At 29.8% G+C, this 16,512-nt stretch overlaps 1 protein-coding gene across 1 annotated transcript in view; it reads left to right on the top strand.

Moving 5' to 3' along the window:
* LOC105162182 (transcription factor TCP12-like) overlaps positions 15,776 to 16,512 on the top strand; it is a gene marked incomplete in the record, with an annotated part of 2,076 nt that continues 1,339 nt past the window's right edge. The window contains 1 exon segment of the mRNA XM_020696646.1: positions 15,776 to 16,512. Coding sequence (XP_020552305.1) covers positions 16,266 to 16,512 — 247 coding nt within the window.

A 16,512-nucleotide genomic window follows, 5' to 3' on the forward strand; every position in this document is an offset into this window, starting at 1 on the left:
TGCGATTGGACAATTAGTTGCCCGTATCACTTCATGTGATTGGAATTTGTTATACTTTATTCCACCTCAATTAAATTAGATAAGTATGGTGTAAGTTTCGATTAAAAAAATATAAATGCATCTACTGAATGTTCCTTTTCTACGAATTATCATAATCGAATTTTAGTATTGAAAAGATATGTGAGATTAAAGTGCTATATTCTCCCACGCTAAATCTACATAAAAAACACATGCCATTGGCTGAACGTGGACTTGTAACGTGAATTATAACTATGGTACTCACATACAGATTTCATATTATATAATATTAACTAGGTTAGAAAAGTACTTTTCTATTTTATGTAAAATATAGAGAAGTTCACACATCATTTTTTAAGCATTAGATATATAAAAGTTTATTAGATTTCAAAACGGTAAATACTAAATTTCTATTTTCAGGCCTCTTGTATTTGTTATTCTTATTGGTTTTTTCCTCAAGTGCATGAAGGGTTAGTTGATTCAATGATTACAAACTTATGTGTTAATGATACATATCATTAATTGACCTAATATGAAAAGAACAGCATGCAAATTGCAATGCATCCACATTCATGGAATTAAAATGGTACAAATAATGGGTGCAAGAAGTGGTCCATCCATCGATACAATTCATCCCACAAGTGGGTATAAGTTATAATTTGCTTACGCTCAGTGGAGTTCCTCCCATTTTCCAAATCGGCTCCTTCCAAGAAAAACCCTCTAATTTACACAAAATCAACCCGTGATCTTTTTCCGTTTAAATACTAATAAAATTTGATGAAAAGATTAAACAATTTTATTTAATCATTAATGAGAATTCATAATAAAACGAAAAATATATTGACCATAATATACGGGACAAATAATATAATTTTTCTTACATTTGAACCACAATAAAATTCAAAAGTCGGGTAAATTGCACTGACTAAAGTGTCAAACATAGAATCACTTGTCTCAATCACATCGGGATAGAATTAAGGTTAAGCTGCAATTCCAGAAAAGTTGTGGACTAGTCAAAATAAAGGCACATAAATCTTTCATACAAGAGCGGTCTTTACATATGTGCTATGTTAATGTGAATGCACAGTTGTTGGATATATATTAGAACAAATGTGAACATTATTATGTATTTTTTGCTTTAATCATATGATCCAAACATGTCTTTATTGTATCTGTATCATCAATTCATGCACTGCCGAAAGCAGTGCTGGATTTTAATAATGTCCTCAGACAACATTACATTTAACGGTACCGAGTTAATCATTCTTGACCAATGTCGTGACAACATGAATAATTGTCAATATTTTTATATGTAGGGATAATTATATTTATACCCCTAATTTATAATCGGTCTATACAAATTATTTTTGATAATTATATGCACATCCATTAGAAACATCAGTATTGTTCAAATCATCCATACTTTTTAAAAAACTAGAAAAAATGTAATTTCAGTCTGATAATTTAAAGGGGTGGTGTTTTTGATCCTGTATGAATTGATTCACACAAGTCATTCCTGTAGCTTAATAATTTTGGCAATTTTAGTTCTTTTGGTCAAAAAATTGTATGTGGATTGCATATGACCTAATTTAATTGCAATTTTAGTCTTATAAATCAATTCGTGTAGAACCAAATATGTCAACTTTCTTAAGTTACAGGACTAAAAATACCTACGTCTCCTAAGTTTCATGACTAAAATTACGATTTAATTGTGTCATATGCAAGTCACATGCAATTTGGCCGGAAAAGATGAAAATTGCTAAATATTTAAAATTATAGGACCAAATTGCAAAATCATTTTGTGTATGACCAAAAATGCAACTGTTCGTAAGTTATAGGATTAAAATCATATTTTTTCTTAAAAAATTATACATACACCCCCCAAAAACATCAACCTTATTACATAAACTATCTCTTCTTTTTGGTTGTCAAAGGTAGTTTATATAATTATGCAAAATGCATAGGTGATATTATGCAAAGACATGAATGATTTCTACAAATAGACCACATGTAAGGAAGTGTAAATATAATTATCCTTTATATTTATTAGTAATTTGCGGCACACTTTATGTGTGTGCAAATTTTATAATACTATTTAAAATAAAATATTATAAACTACTTATTAATTTTTTAATGAATTATGTACAAAATAATAAATTAATACTAAATTTATATAAGAAAATAAGACAAAAGAGATGCGTCAAAATTAAAATAAAGAAAGAAACAACAATCAAAAGATTGTGTGGGAGTGGAAAGTAAATGATTAACTAAAGAAATTAATGTTTATATTAAAAAAGACGGATCGAAAAAAGAAACGCATAAAAAAATATAAACGATAGAAAATACTAATATAAAAAATAGAGGTTTTCTATATTTATAAACGATCACTTTTGACATCATCGTATTAATTTTTTAAATAAAATAATTATACCTCTATTTAGAAATTTTAAAATTTAATTGAAATAACTTTTATTTTTATATAAAAATGATTCCGTTTCATTTTAGCACTAGTATAACAATTTTTTAGTTGTATAGATAATACCTTAAGTTGGTCTTCTTTTATTTTTTTTTTAAAATATAATTTTTTGGTTTATATATTTTATTTTAATTGATAATACATTTTTAAAAATGAAAAATTAATTATATACACACAAAGCGGTGTGTCATGATGGCTAGTATTTAAAAATAATATTCTGTTTATTTTATTAAGAAATCCGTAAATGCACGATTGTTTGTTAGAGGAATTGACCTGTTTACTGGGTTAAAGGCCCAATTCCTAGGTGGGCTCAACCCAGTCGGAGACAAATGGGTGGGTTGACGTTTTTAGCGTCGGATAGAATGAAGCCCATTACTGTACTAACCTTGCTCTTTAGAATTCACAGGATTATATATTGAACAAACAAATAAAAGATAGAAAAGAAAAACACAAATTATTTCAATACCCGTTTGGTTGTGTTTTCATTTTCATTTTCAGTTTTCAACAATTGGAAATGTGTAGAAATGCTTTCTTGGTTTTTGTGCGAAAATTGAGAATGTGTTTGGATTAATTGTTTCTAAATATAGATATATAGATGTGAGAATGTTGAATACAGGTATATTTATTTTTGATGTGACAGATGACTGAATTAATTGAATATGTGAAATTATAAAATAATCAAAGTGAGTCTTGCCATTTGAAATAATTTTAACTGATTTCAAATAAGAAAAGACATGCTGACAAGATAAGACAAGTATGACAAACCCATTTGACCTATAATTTCAAGAAATTGAGAATTAAAATAGGAATGCATTCTCAATGAAAATGGTTTGACAAAACAAACTTTCAACTACCCAAATAGTAAAAAGTGGAAAAAATCTCATTGAAAATACAACCAAACATTGGTCTCAATTGGCTCATCATGAACATCGATCGCACCCACAATTTATAGGACATAATCATGATTTAAAAAATAACAATTGTGCATGCACAATCAATTTTAAATTTTAACAACTAATTATTATTTTTAAAAATATTTAAAAATAAGTTCTCCATAATTATGAAAAAAATGAGATGACAGAAGTTGAAAAGAGATAATAAAAAGTTAAGAAGAAAGGAAAAGATAAAATAAAAATTAACAGAGCACAAAAAGGTAAATAATATAATTGTTACCTTTTCAAAATATATATATTAGTTAAATAAATAAAAAAAGTTATCGAGAGTTGTTGAGAAAGAAAAAAATACGTGGAAATTGAGAGCGTTAGAGAGAATTGGAGGTCGAATTTCAATCATAATAAGATATAGATAGATAAGATATAGACATAGACGTATGTGTTTGAATACTAGAGAGTGATGATGATGATTCAACTATATATTTTGTGTTGTAAAAGAGGTTGTAATAAATTTTGCTGATATTGCCACATGATACCATCTTCACAAAATTAATGCACGTGCCTTACCAAGTTTAATTTCTTCATCTTTCACATTTATTAGAAAGATCATTTTAATAAATAACCAATTGAAGGCCCTAGATTTGATTTGAAAAACATATGTTTGACAAGCTTCAACATCAAAAAGTAAATCCCCCCAAGATAATTCATTTAATCCATCATCACTTAAACTATTTGACGTGGGTATATCTTATAAATATCGTATCAAGACTTTTCCACAATATATCGTTTTTTTGACAGACTTTGGATATATTTTAATAATCCAAAGTCTATACAATCAGGCTTTGGTGTAAATGTGTGCACTCACTGTGATTTTACGATTATTTTTTGATTTATATGATTAACTTCAAATCATATAATTAGAGAAAATTTATAAATAATCTTCTCTATGCTTTAGGCACAACTTTTGAGCACTAGCATTTTTATACCCTTCACATATATTTCTATTACAATCTACCTTATTTAAGTATTAAAAAGCTACAATCAGAATTTTGTCGTTCTAACGATAATTTATTTTGTAAATTTCACAATTGAAAGATTGAGTTGTACCTACACTCCGTCTAATTTAAGGCACCAAGAGGGTAAATTGTTCTTCAACTTCAAATTGACTACGTTTATGCTAAAGGGTATTTTCGGATGACGATCTTGGTTAGAAACATAGCATTTTTTTTTTTTTAAATTTCATTTTTCCGACTTGTCAAATATTTGATGTAGTATGAAAATTATGTCAAGTCGCATCCAAAACTCCATGAATATATATGTATAGTTGCATATATAGATTCATTGTCGACATATGAGTCGAACTCGATGACCTTCACATTTATTGCAATTATTGACTTCTTTATTGAACAACTTGTAAGAGTTTAAAGCAAAACTTTTTACAAAAAGGCAAAGAGGAAATAACGATTTATTTTGCTAATTAATAACAACTTAATTTGTCCTCCAGATAAAAATATTTGATTTTATTTGAGGAATATTTCACATTCCAATTATAAATTATATCACTTTAAAAAAAGTTAATTTCCTAGATTATAAATGTTTAAAATCAAGATAAATTAATAATATCTATTACGGTCAAACAAAATCGATGCTAAAAACGTAAGTTTGGACTGCAATTGATCAATATTTGTGGTGATTTAACTACTTATGGCCGAAACATTTGCTATAATTTTTAATTATCGTTAATATTTTGGCGTTACTTACAGAAACAACGGGTAATATAGGGCACCAATAATTACTATAGTATTTATCGTAATTTTTTATTTTAAATCACAATAATTAATTAATTATAACAAAAAATCATATATATTTTTAATGTACTAATCGCACTAAATATGAAAAACATTAATGAAAGTTTCAATCTTTATTATATACTATATTGTTTCTTTCAGTGGGACAAGTACATTTAATGAATATTTGTGGTCGGTCACGAATTAAATAAAAATTTCGTGGTATTCATGAACAAAAACAACATAATAAAGGACCTACTCACTATGTGGTCCGGATTCTACAATATTTAGGTGGTGTGTCAAGACTCAAAACAAATATATATGTATATGTGTATATATATCCATAAATTTTGTCAAGTGTACATCAATATTGATATGTGCATGCCATATCATTGATCAAATCATGTGGACTTCTTTTGAGGCAGACATATGTACGTCTGCGGCACCATATATATACACCAAAGTTAAAATGTTTGTTTCCTATTGTGAAAAAACATTCATATTTTAATTAATTTTTTAATAATAAATTAGAATTAATCAAAAAAATAAAATTTTTAAAGAAAATACTGCTTGATTGCAGTTCTAATACCTCTAAACTATTCAGACAATAATAACTATATCCAATTAAAATTAATAAATAGGTAAATAATATTTTTATACAATTAATTTATTAGAAGAGATTTTTTAAATAATTATATCATTACTTTATCATAAAAATATAAATTAAAAAGCTATGATTAATTAGTAATTTTTTTCCATTCATGCAAGTTTAATTATTATGTATGAATCAACAATTATATTACTTAGTCAAGGTATTATTAAATTAAACATTCACTTTTTTCATTAGTATCTCCAAAAAATAAAATATGATGTATACTAAACAAAATAAAATTTATTATTTTTTATAAAAAATAATTATTATCGACAAACAACAAATACAAATATAATAAAAAATAGTATCTTTTTTTTATAAGAAATAGGGATAAAATAGTCTTCAATAAATTTAAGTTTGTCTTAGAAGTGATCTTTTCCCATACACTATCCAAATTGTATTTGTCTGCTCTTTTACTTTTTTCACAAATATTACCCACTTTTAATTCTACTAAAATTTTTAACTTTTTATGCAAAAATCACTTTTCTAAAAGCAATTTTTTTTTACAAACACTCCCTATGTATTATATTTTACTCTAGCAATAATTTGAATCATTAAACATAATAAAATTCCGTTATTTTAATGCCTTATAAAAGATCTAATAGTCCACCAAATTAAGTAGAACTTTTTGATCACAACAGTTATGTTTGACTACAACATCATCAACTACCAAAGGTTAAAGTTGGCTCGCAGTCAATTTGGGATTGAGAGCTTAATCAAAGTGCCAACTCGATATATGAAGTTGTTGAAGCTGAAGAAAAAATTGGCCAAGTCATTGGTAGAAAAATACACAACTTAATTGGTAGGTTGAAGATAGACATGATAGATGCATACAAACTGAAAGTAAGTGCAACCAATTTTCATATTGATTTTATTTAACTCTTTTAGTCTTGTTATGAATATATTTTGAATTCAATTCTTACATTTCAAGTTTCTAACATTCCAAATATATTTTTAGTGTTTTGTTAAGATATTAATCTTTTGGCTAGACCTCCACAAGCGGTTACACATGCTCTTGTTGATCTTAATTATGAGATCCATGATGCTCTCCTAGATGTTGTTGTAATTTGAATTAAATTACATGAGAAGTTCATAGATTTAAGAGAAAGAAATTTGAAAAAGAGCATATCCCTCATACGAATATGATGGGAATAAAGTGGGCATTGATGTGTATATAAGATGGATGTGGCGAGGGGTATTTTTTACACTCAAGTGTACCCTACATTGGAAGTTTATAACAAATATAAACTCCTGGTATTAAGTTCAAATTGTGTTTGAAATGTTATGGAGACTTGAGTGAACATAGGGTTGTCTCACACGTGGCCCGCCGCCTGCTTGGCTCGACTCGGCTCTGAATTCGAGCGTAGGTGTTAGGGTGAAAGTCTTAGGAATTATTTTTTTACAACAGAAACATTTGCATTTAACTAGACATGACCAAAATTAACAGTCAAATATTTTTAAATTTGTATTTAAAATGGTTAACTGATAGTTTTGTAACCGTCGACCGTCACTAGCGGTTTTGACTGGAAGGTTAATGATTGGTTTAATTGCAGGAATTAACTGTTGCATCATGGAATGCCCATATAAGATTGTCTCTATTTTCATTCCAAACACGCGCGAACGTCGCACCAAAATCAAGCTCTCTTCGTTCTCTCTAGTTTTTGAACTTTCCTCTAAATCCAAAGTTTGGGTTTTAGTTTTGGTAAAGGACTACTAAGTGTTTTTCGAGGTGTTCGTCAGTATAAGTGCTATAGTGAACGAACAATAACCGTTTTATCTTGAGAGAAGTAACACTTTAGCGGAAGCACTTGATACGCGACGTTTAATTTTTTCAAGTCAAGCAGTTTTTCTGCTATTCGGTTAGTGTGAAATTCAATTGAGATGTTACCAGTCATGCCCAACCGTCCGCTTTTGTCAAACTTCGATGAACACTTCACTAGTTTGATTGCTGAATTACAACACAATTATGAGACAGGTTTGATGAAATGGAGGAATTACAGAATGATTTGTCCAGACAAACCTACTTTTCTTACATGGCCAAACGAAGCGCTGACGAATTGGATGAGAAAAATTCAATTCTCCAATGGGAGATAGAAACTTTGAAGGTCGAACACGAAGTTGAAATAGAACAACTTCAACAAGAAAATCAACAATTTCGTAATGAAATAGATGACCTCAGAGAGAATATAGATCAGTTAGATGAAATAATTTAGAAGAGCTGGAGGAGAACCCTGAAGAGGATCTAATGGGATATTCGGATGATGATGACGAGCTGACTGATGGTAGTGTTGTTGGTTGAAAGTCATATCTTGTGATGAGTTGTTGGTATAAAACTCGATCTTTCAAATTACTGCTTTATTACTCAGCATATTGATGATAATCGTTTCATTGATCCTGATGTATATATATATATATACATACATATATGCTCAATGAATGTCACTAATTCACAAATCTATTTTCAATGCTAAAATAAGTGTTGTGATACAATTTTTCCAACAATTTTGAAGACATTAAATGTATTGAGATGGATAAATTTAAGTTCGAAATTTAAATTTGACTTAACCGGTAACATGACAACACAAAGGAACCAAAAAGTTGCTGAATTGTTGAGATGATTTTAAATCAAATCAAGAAAATTTTGTTTAGTAACAAAACAGAGCAACTGTAGGGGTTCTAGATTGCTTGCAACTCAGAAGCCATAGATTACTTGTGTGTTTACACAAACTGTCAAAGTAGACATTGACCTGATTGGTTAAGTTGAGGAACACTAAAATAATATAGCACTATGATGCTAATTATTATGTTTAATCTAACTAACGATCAAAATGAGCATGAATAACTGAAACAACTAGTATGGAGAGCGTAGATCTGAATCTCATTTTCAGAGCATGTTTTGTCTAAGTGGGTTTACCATGTCTTAGATATTGGTCAGTAGATACTAAGATAAGTTTCAGAAAAATCTTTCCGTGGTTCTGGGGTTTGATAGTTCAATGGCATCACGCATTTGATTCGACTAATTGTTTTAGAAACTCATAGTGATTATGTTTTTATTACTTGTTTGGCCATTATTTGTGGGATAATTATTATCTACTAAACATGATGGTAAATTTAATCTGAATGAAGATAACATATCATGTTTAGATATATATTATAATCGAAACTAAGTCATTTTTGAAGAATAAGTTTGAAATGAAGAATATGGGTGAGACCATGTAATTTTTGGGATCAAGTTGATTCGTTCAACTGATGGGATAACAATTTCTCAGTCTCATTATGTTGAGAAGAAAATTGTGAAATTTGGTTATCACAACAATAGAATTGCTAAGATCCTGTTTGATCCTTCTTTGGCTTTATTAAAAAATAAAAGTGGTATTTCGATGGCACAACTTAAATATTGCCAAATTGTTGAGAGTTTGCAGTATCTGAAAAATGACATGGGACCAGAACTATCATTTTCTGTCTCAAAGCTGACTAGATACGCTAGTTGTCTGGACAAACCTATTGGGGAACTTTGGATAGGGTACTAAGGTACCTAAAGGGCACGGTATCACTGGCCATACATTATGACAAATTCCTTGTTGTTCTTGAGGGATATAGTGATGCTAGCTGGATAGCCAAAAACTTCAGTAGTAATGGGTGTTCAGGATATGTATTTACCTTAGATGGGGGTGCAGTTCCTAGAAATCTACAAAAAAAACTTTGATAATTAGGTCTAGTTTTGAAGTCGAGTTATGTGTGTTAAATACGATTGGTACTGAGGCAGAATAATTGTATGGGTTGTTGTTACAACTTCTCATTGTAAGCCAATTTCTTCCACTTCTTGTTGTACATTGTGATAGTCAAACCATAATTGCAAAGGTTCGAAGTCGTAAATACAACAAAAAGATATATCCAAATTAGACTTAAATCTATAAGGGCATAAGTATAAGTCAGAATTATAGGCATAATTTTGTGGGACCAAAGGATGTGGTTGAACCTTTGACTAAAGAATTAGATCTATCACAAGTACATAAGTTCAGATTGGGAATGAGACTGAAAAACCATCAATGATATATCTATGATAACCATCCAACATTCTAAGTGTAGATACACAAAGAAGGTTCGATGTAGTATTAACAAGTCATATGGTACGTCAGAGCACCAAAAATTAGACTGATACTGCAAGTATAATAAGAATTTAACTCTGAATGGGGTCAAGTTCATTAGACGAGATGCTAGCAGTGCATCCCGACAGACACCTAGCTAAGTGAATACAGTTGTTTGGCTGCAATTAAGAAATTGAGTTATTTATGAAAGCATTCATGAACAGGATTAAGACACATGACCTAATTGACAATTCTAAAGATTAACACAAAGTCAAATCACAGGTTATTATTACTCACAGATTAACACAAAGTCAATTCTAAAGATTATTATTACTGACAGATACTGTTACAATCACAGGCTCAAATTCAAGGAACAGTTCCATTTGAACTGGTTATAACCGACGCTAGATAACTTAGACAGTGCTTCAAATCTGAAGGTACCACTGTTAAAAACAAGCTACAAAAACTTGAATTCAAATCTATGGATTTGCGGGGGATTGTTGTAATTTGAAATGAATTACATGAGAAATCCGTAGATTTAAGAGGAAGAAATTGGAAGAAGAGCATATCCCACATAGGAACATGATGAGAATAAAGTGGATATTGATGTGTATATAAGGTGGATGTGGGGTGAGTGTTTTTTACACTTAAGTGTATCCCATATTTTTATAATAAATATAAACGTCTTATATTAAATTCAAGTCCAAGTTGTGTTTGAAATTTTATGGAGACCTAAGTGAACATGGGGTTGGCCCACACGCAAGCGCGGCTCGCCCGACCTAGCTTCGGATCCGGGCGTGGGCTCAGGCATTAGGGCAAATATTTCAGTGTCGGAATGTAACTCTTTGTAGTAGAAATATTTACATTTAACCGAACATGACTAAAATTAACAGTCAAATATTTTAAATCTACGTTTAATTTGTAGTATAAACATTTGCATTTAACCAGACATGACCAAAATTAATAGTCAAATGTTTTTAAATCTATGTTTAAAATGGTTTACTGACCTTTTCTAACCGCTGGTGATTTCTGGTGGTTTCGACTGGAAGGTTAATGACTGATTTACTTACAGGAATTAATTGTTGCATCATGGAGTGCCTATATAAGGTTGTCTCCACCTTTATTCCAAATACACACCAACCTCACACCAAAACCGAGCTCTCTTTGTTCTCTCTAATTTTTAGATTTTTCTCTAAATTCAATGTTCGGGTTTTAGTTTCGGTAAAAGGCTACCGAGTGTTTTTCGAGGTGCTCGTCAGTAAAAGTATTATACTGAACAAACAATAACTGTCTTATCCTGCGAGAAGTAACGTTGTACCATATACACTTTATACGGGGTGTTTAATTTCTTCAAAACAAGTAATTTTCCTGCCATTCGGTTAGTGTGAATTCAGTTGAGATAGCGTCACCAGTCATCCCAACCATCCACTTTCATCAAACCCCGATGAGCATTTCACTAGTTTGATTGCTGAATTACAATAGCAATTATGAGACATGCTTGACGAAATAGAGGATTTACTGAGTTGTTTATCTAAATAAGCCTACAACAATCACTGGGTTGAACGAAGGGCTGACGATTGGATGGAAAAACTCAATTCTCTGGTTGGAGATAGAAGCTTTGAAGGCCGAACACGAAGTTGAGACAAAACGACTTAAACAAGAAAATCAGCAATTGCATAATGAAGTAGACAACCTCAGAGAAAATATAGATCAATTAGTTGAAATGATTCAGACGAGCTATAGGAGGATCCTGAAGAGGACCCAATGGAATATTCGCATGATGTTGACAAGTTGATTGATAGTAGTGTAGTTGACTGAAAGACATATCTTGTGACGAATTGTTGGTATACAACTTGTGTCTTTCAATTTACTTCTTTATTTATTCAGCATATTGAAAATAATCGTTTTATTGTTCCTAATATATATATACATACATACATACATATATGCTCAATGAATTAAACTAATTTTCAAATCTGTTTTGAATACTAAAATTAGTGTTGTGATACAATTTTCCCAACAGATACTCCTAGATGTTATATTTCAAATGCTCCGCAAAATGCTAGATCACCAAATGCTCCCTATGATGCTTCTCTAGCTCGTTCTGGAGATCTGCTCCGATTCAAAGATCACAAAGGGAAAGAATTATGACGGTCCCTTTTAGCCCCTATAACTGTTATTACCTTGTAAATTTCGTCCAAATAATAATGTGCACGAAATTTTAGACTTTGTTTGGCCAATAGTATGCATTGTTGTACTCTTCTTGTTATTGAATTATTCATAAGTACTTGCTTACTAAGTTATTTTTTATTTTTTTTGCAGCCCAATTGGGTACATAATTAAAAAAAAAAATGAAATGATCTGATTGATTCCTCTAGAATAGGCTGCAAGAAAAAAGGTTGCAGAGGTTATTAAATTTAAATAATATAATTTTTTATATGGTACAAAAAAAAATTAACTCTAATTGTTTCTATTCATTAAATTTTGGTTATTGTATCTTATAATTTGCGAATCTAATAGTTGATTTTTTAACTTTTTCTGCAGTACCATATATATCTAGTTTGATTCACTTGGAAAAAAAAATCCAATTTTGATCTTTTTCATCATATATATTTTTGGATTTCATTTACACTTTTGTATGCATGTCAAGTATATATTAAAAAAATATTTTAAAAACTTACTATTATAAGTGAAAAGAATACGAAATCATAATAGAAAAATCTATTAAGACTGCTTTTTCATACATGTTATTTTATAAATAAGGCCATATAGTTCAAAGCCATTTAATTTATTACATGGAAGAGTCATATTTAATTTTAGAAATCTTGCAGAATATCTTGGTGAAAAATACTTAAATTTTTGCAAATTCATCTTAATTAAATTAATTATCTGAATGAATACATGAATAGATAAAAAGCTACTCAAGGGGAGTCATGAAAATTATAAAACAGAGAGAAATAATAACAAAATTTCCTTGTTTAATTTCTAGCTAGATGATATATATAATACTCATGATTAACTAATCTTATTTAATTTGCTAAATGAACCAAATTAATTAAGCCGGCACTAATTAATTTAAAGATTAATTAAATGATAGTATATAATATCATTTGTATTTTGTAAAGTTTGATCAAATAACTCGACCTATTATATGTATCTAACCCTAGCTGCATGATATTTCGGACATGATAGATTGGTCTTTCATTTTCAGATGGGGACTTTGAAAATTCTTTCAAAACGTTAAATTCACTGAAGCAAAGCAATTGCAGGACATATTCATCAGCCAACATCGAGTCAATGCAATCAAAGATTCTTAATTTCTGCTTGCTATATATATGTATAGATCTATATATATATATATGCTAACACTTGATCAATATTGTCATGGGTCGAAAATATTTCGGACTAATTAATTAAAATATCAATGAAGATGATAAACCTTATAAATTAAGTTCACTTCAGGATTAATTTGCAATTATTGCAATTTAATTAGGTTCTTTAACTATATGGGACAAATTATTTCATCAGAATTCAATCTGGATGTGCGGATTTTTTGAATTATTTTTACGATAAAAAATATTAATGCGCCTTTTTTAAAATTCAGAATAGGACAATTTTATGTTTTGGCTACTTAGATTCTATATATGTAGGCATGAAGGGTTACATCTTTAATATTTAAAAGTCCACATTAACATATCTAGCCGTAAAACCCAATATTTTCATATTTAAAATCAATTTCTGACAAATTAATTTGTCCTCAATATGCCATTTTTTTATTTTTTATATTTAGTGTCCTAATTAATTGCCGATTTTCCTTTTTTCAGAGGACCAAAAATATTATTCCCCCCAAATTACACTTGGAGTGATATATATGAGATCCAAATTTCTGGGTCATGTAAATATTAGTGTGCACTCAATATCAAGTAGCATCATTAATTTATGAGTCATTAATCATATATAACACTAGAAAATAAATTGGTAATCATCAGCTCGTTAAATAGCTAGTTTGAAGTGGAAACCCTCCTAAAAAATATAGTTATTAATTATACTAAAAAATCAAACTCTTTAGTTTCTCGACATAAGATAATATCATCAAATTTTGTTGATTCCTTGATATATATATATATATATATATTTACCTAGCAGCTTGCAATCTAGCTAGCATTACTGAACGTTTAAATCTTAATAATTTCTACAGATAATTTAATTAATTATTTTTTAAAATTAATTGGACAAATCAACTAATATAATTGGAAAGAAACAGAAAAAAATTAATTAGGAAGATATATATATATATATATATATATGAGATGCATATATAAGAGGTGGGGGGGTGGGTAGCTAGGGTTTCAGATCAACTTTAGTACTGAAAGGGACATATAGTCTTACAGTCAAAGAAACATGGCCTTCAATGGAAATAAAGCAAGGTTTTAATACTGGTTCAAATAATTGTCCTACCCCTTAGACCCTACACCCCTAGCTCATTGGGGGGACTCCTATCCCAACTTCATTTTCCCTCTCAACTCTCTCAAACCCTTTCTTTTTCCCATGTATCCCAATAATATCTATGAATTTCATTCCACTAAAATTGATTTCCATAGAAAGTTTTCATTTATTTAAATACTATAAAAATATATAAATATATACATGTATGAAAGAAAAATTCTGCATGCTTTTGATTTTTTGCATTTTTTAAAGAGCCCGAATAATAATTTTGTTAGCAATATTAAAGTTTTCACCAATGATAAATATACAGCAGATCGACTCGATCAAATTCTTCAAATTATATACGAACAAGGTTCAATTTCAAGAGTCGGTTAGAATCATATTAATGTTATACATCACTGCAATAATAACAATTTTAATATCAAAATAACTTTAGTTTTTTGTGTATATACAATTAGTACGATTACTTTCACTGTTCTTAATTATACTCCTCATTGGCATGTGAAAATTACTACAAAGTGTACTTTTTTTTATCTATTTATGATCATATTGATTTGGTGAGAATTTTGACATTTTATAAACTTTATCTTAATAATTAATTTAAAAATTATGTAGTGCTGTATTAAGATAATTAAAAAGAGTCAAATCAACTAATTTCCCAACCATCATAATACAATCTTTCTCTGGGATGCATATGTATGGAGTATATATCGGACAAGGTTAGTATCATGTACTTGGCAACTTATCTCAAACTATTCATGTACGTCCTAATATTTTCATCTTGAATATTGTTACGAATTGTATTAAACACGTACGCGCACACATACATATGTATCGGACATACAGTTTAAACATTATCCAAAACCTATTAATGTTAGACTTGTAAATTTTGGACTTACAAAAGTGAATATTCAATGGACATATAAGCCTAATTTCATCTAAGGTCCCAGCTCAAATTTGTCAATTTTTGGGAACTAGTTAGACAACATGAAATTGCTAATGTCTTATTCGAATCACGAAAAAATTGACTCGTCATCCAAAAAAGACTCATATGATGCTCAAGATAAAAAAACCCCAATAACATTTACTTACAATTACATCATGAGAAAAAATAGAAATTGCAAAAATACATCAAAATTGGAAGAAATTTTGGCTCAAATCGAGTTCGGTCGAATTTAAATTAATTATATAATAAGCGTAATACAGTTATCGTGTGATTACTGTATAATTTAATAAAAATAATTAATAACATGACAAGTATATTATATTTATTTTGTAATTAATTTGATTCCATAAAATTGATTTGAGTAAAAAAAAATTCAAAAATTGGTCTTCCTCCCTCGCTTAATAGGTCTGGCTCGCCCTATATCCTCACCAGCTCCCACGTGAGTTTCCACAATATAGGCCTGTCCCATTGCTCATCCTCTCTCTCTCTCTCTCTCTCTCTCTCTCTCATAGTTGATGAAGAGATAAAGTTCTATAGTAGTATTTGATAGTCTATACATACACCAATTATTTTAATTCAAAAAATATATATATACACACCAATTATATACGTATATATAGGCATCACTTTCTTTGTTAAAATCCAATCCACCCCACCACGCCGACCCACCTTCCATCAACCCCCGGCCTTTCCCTCCATCACCATCACCACTGCTGCCATCCTTTTCTAGGCCTTCGTTTAGACACGCTCTTGCCCTAACTTTTACTACCAATGAACTAGTACAATCTCTTTTATCTCTCTCTCTCTCTCTCTCATTACTTGCACTCTTCATCATCATGTTCCAGTTTCCACCTTAGAGAAAACTTTTTTGATTCAAATCTCCGTTTAAAAGCTCTCAAATAAAGTTACTTAAAAGAAGAAAAACAAATGTAACTGCTGCATTTACAAGGTCCGTAGGCATGTTTCCTTCAGGCAATAGCGATAACCCTCTTGACTCCTTGTTCAAAAGGCCATCTTTTCAGCTCTGTGATCAAAATCCTATAATCTCCAAACAAGATCATCATCATGACCCTTCATTTTACTCCAACTTCCCTTCACCATTCTTTGATGAACATGAACTGCCCTTGAACCAGATGTTGTCTCAGAATCTGCTCATGCCTGCAGCAGATCAGCCTCATGAGGAAAATACTGATCATAATCCTACGA

This window comes from Sesamum indicum, linkage group LG1 (genome assembly GCF_000512975.1).
Source record: "Sesamum indicum cultivar Zhongzhi No. 13 linkage group LG1, S_indicum_v1.0, whole genome shotgun sequence".
NCBI lineage: Eukaryota > Viridiplantae > Streptophyta > Magnoliopsida > Lamiales > Pedaliaceae > Sesamum > Sesamum indicum.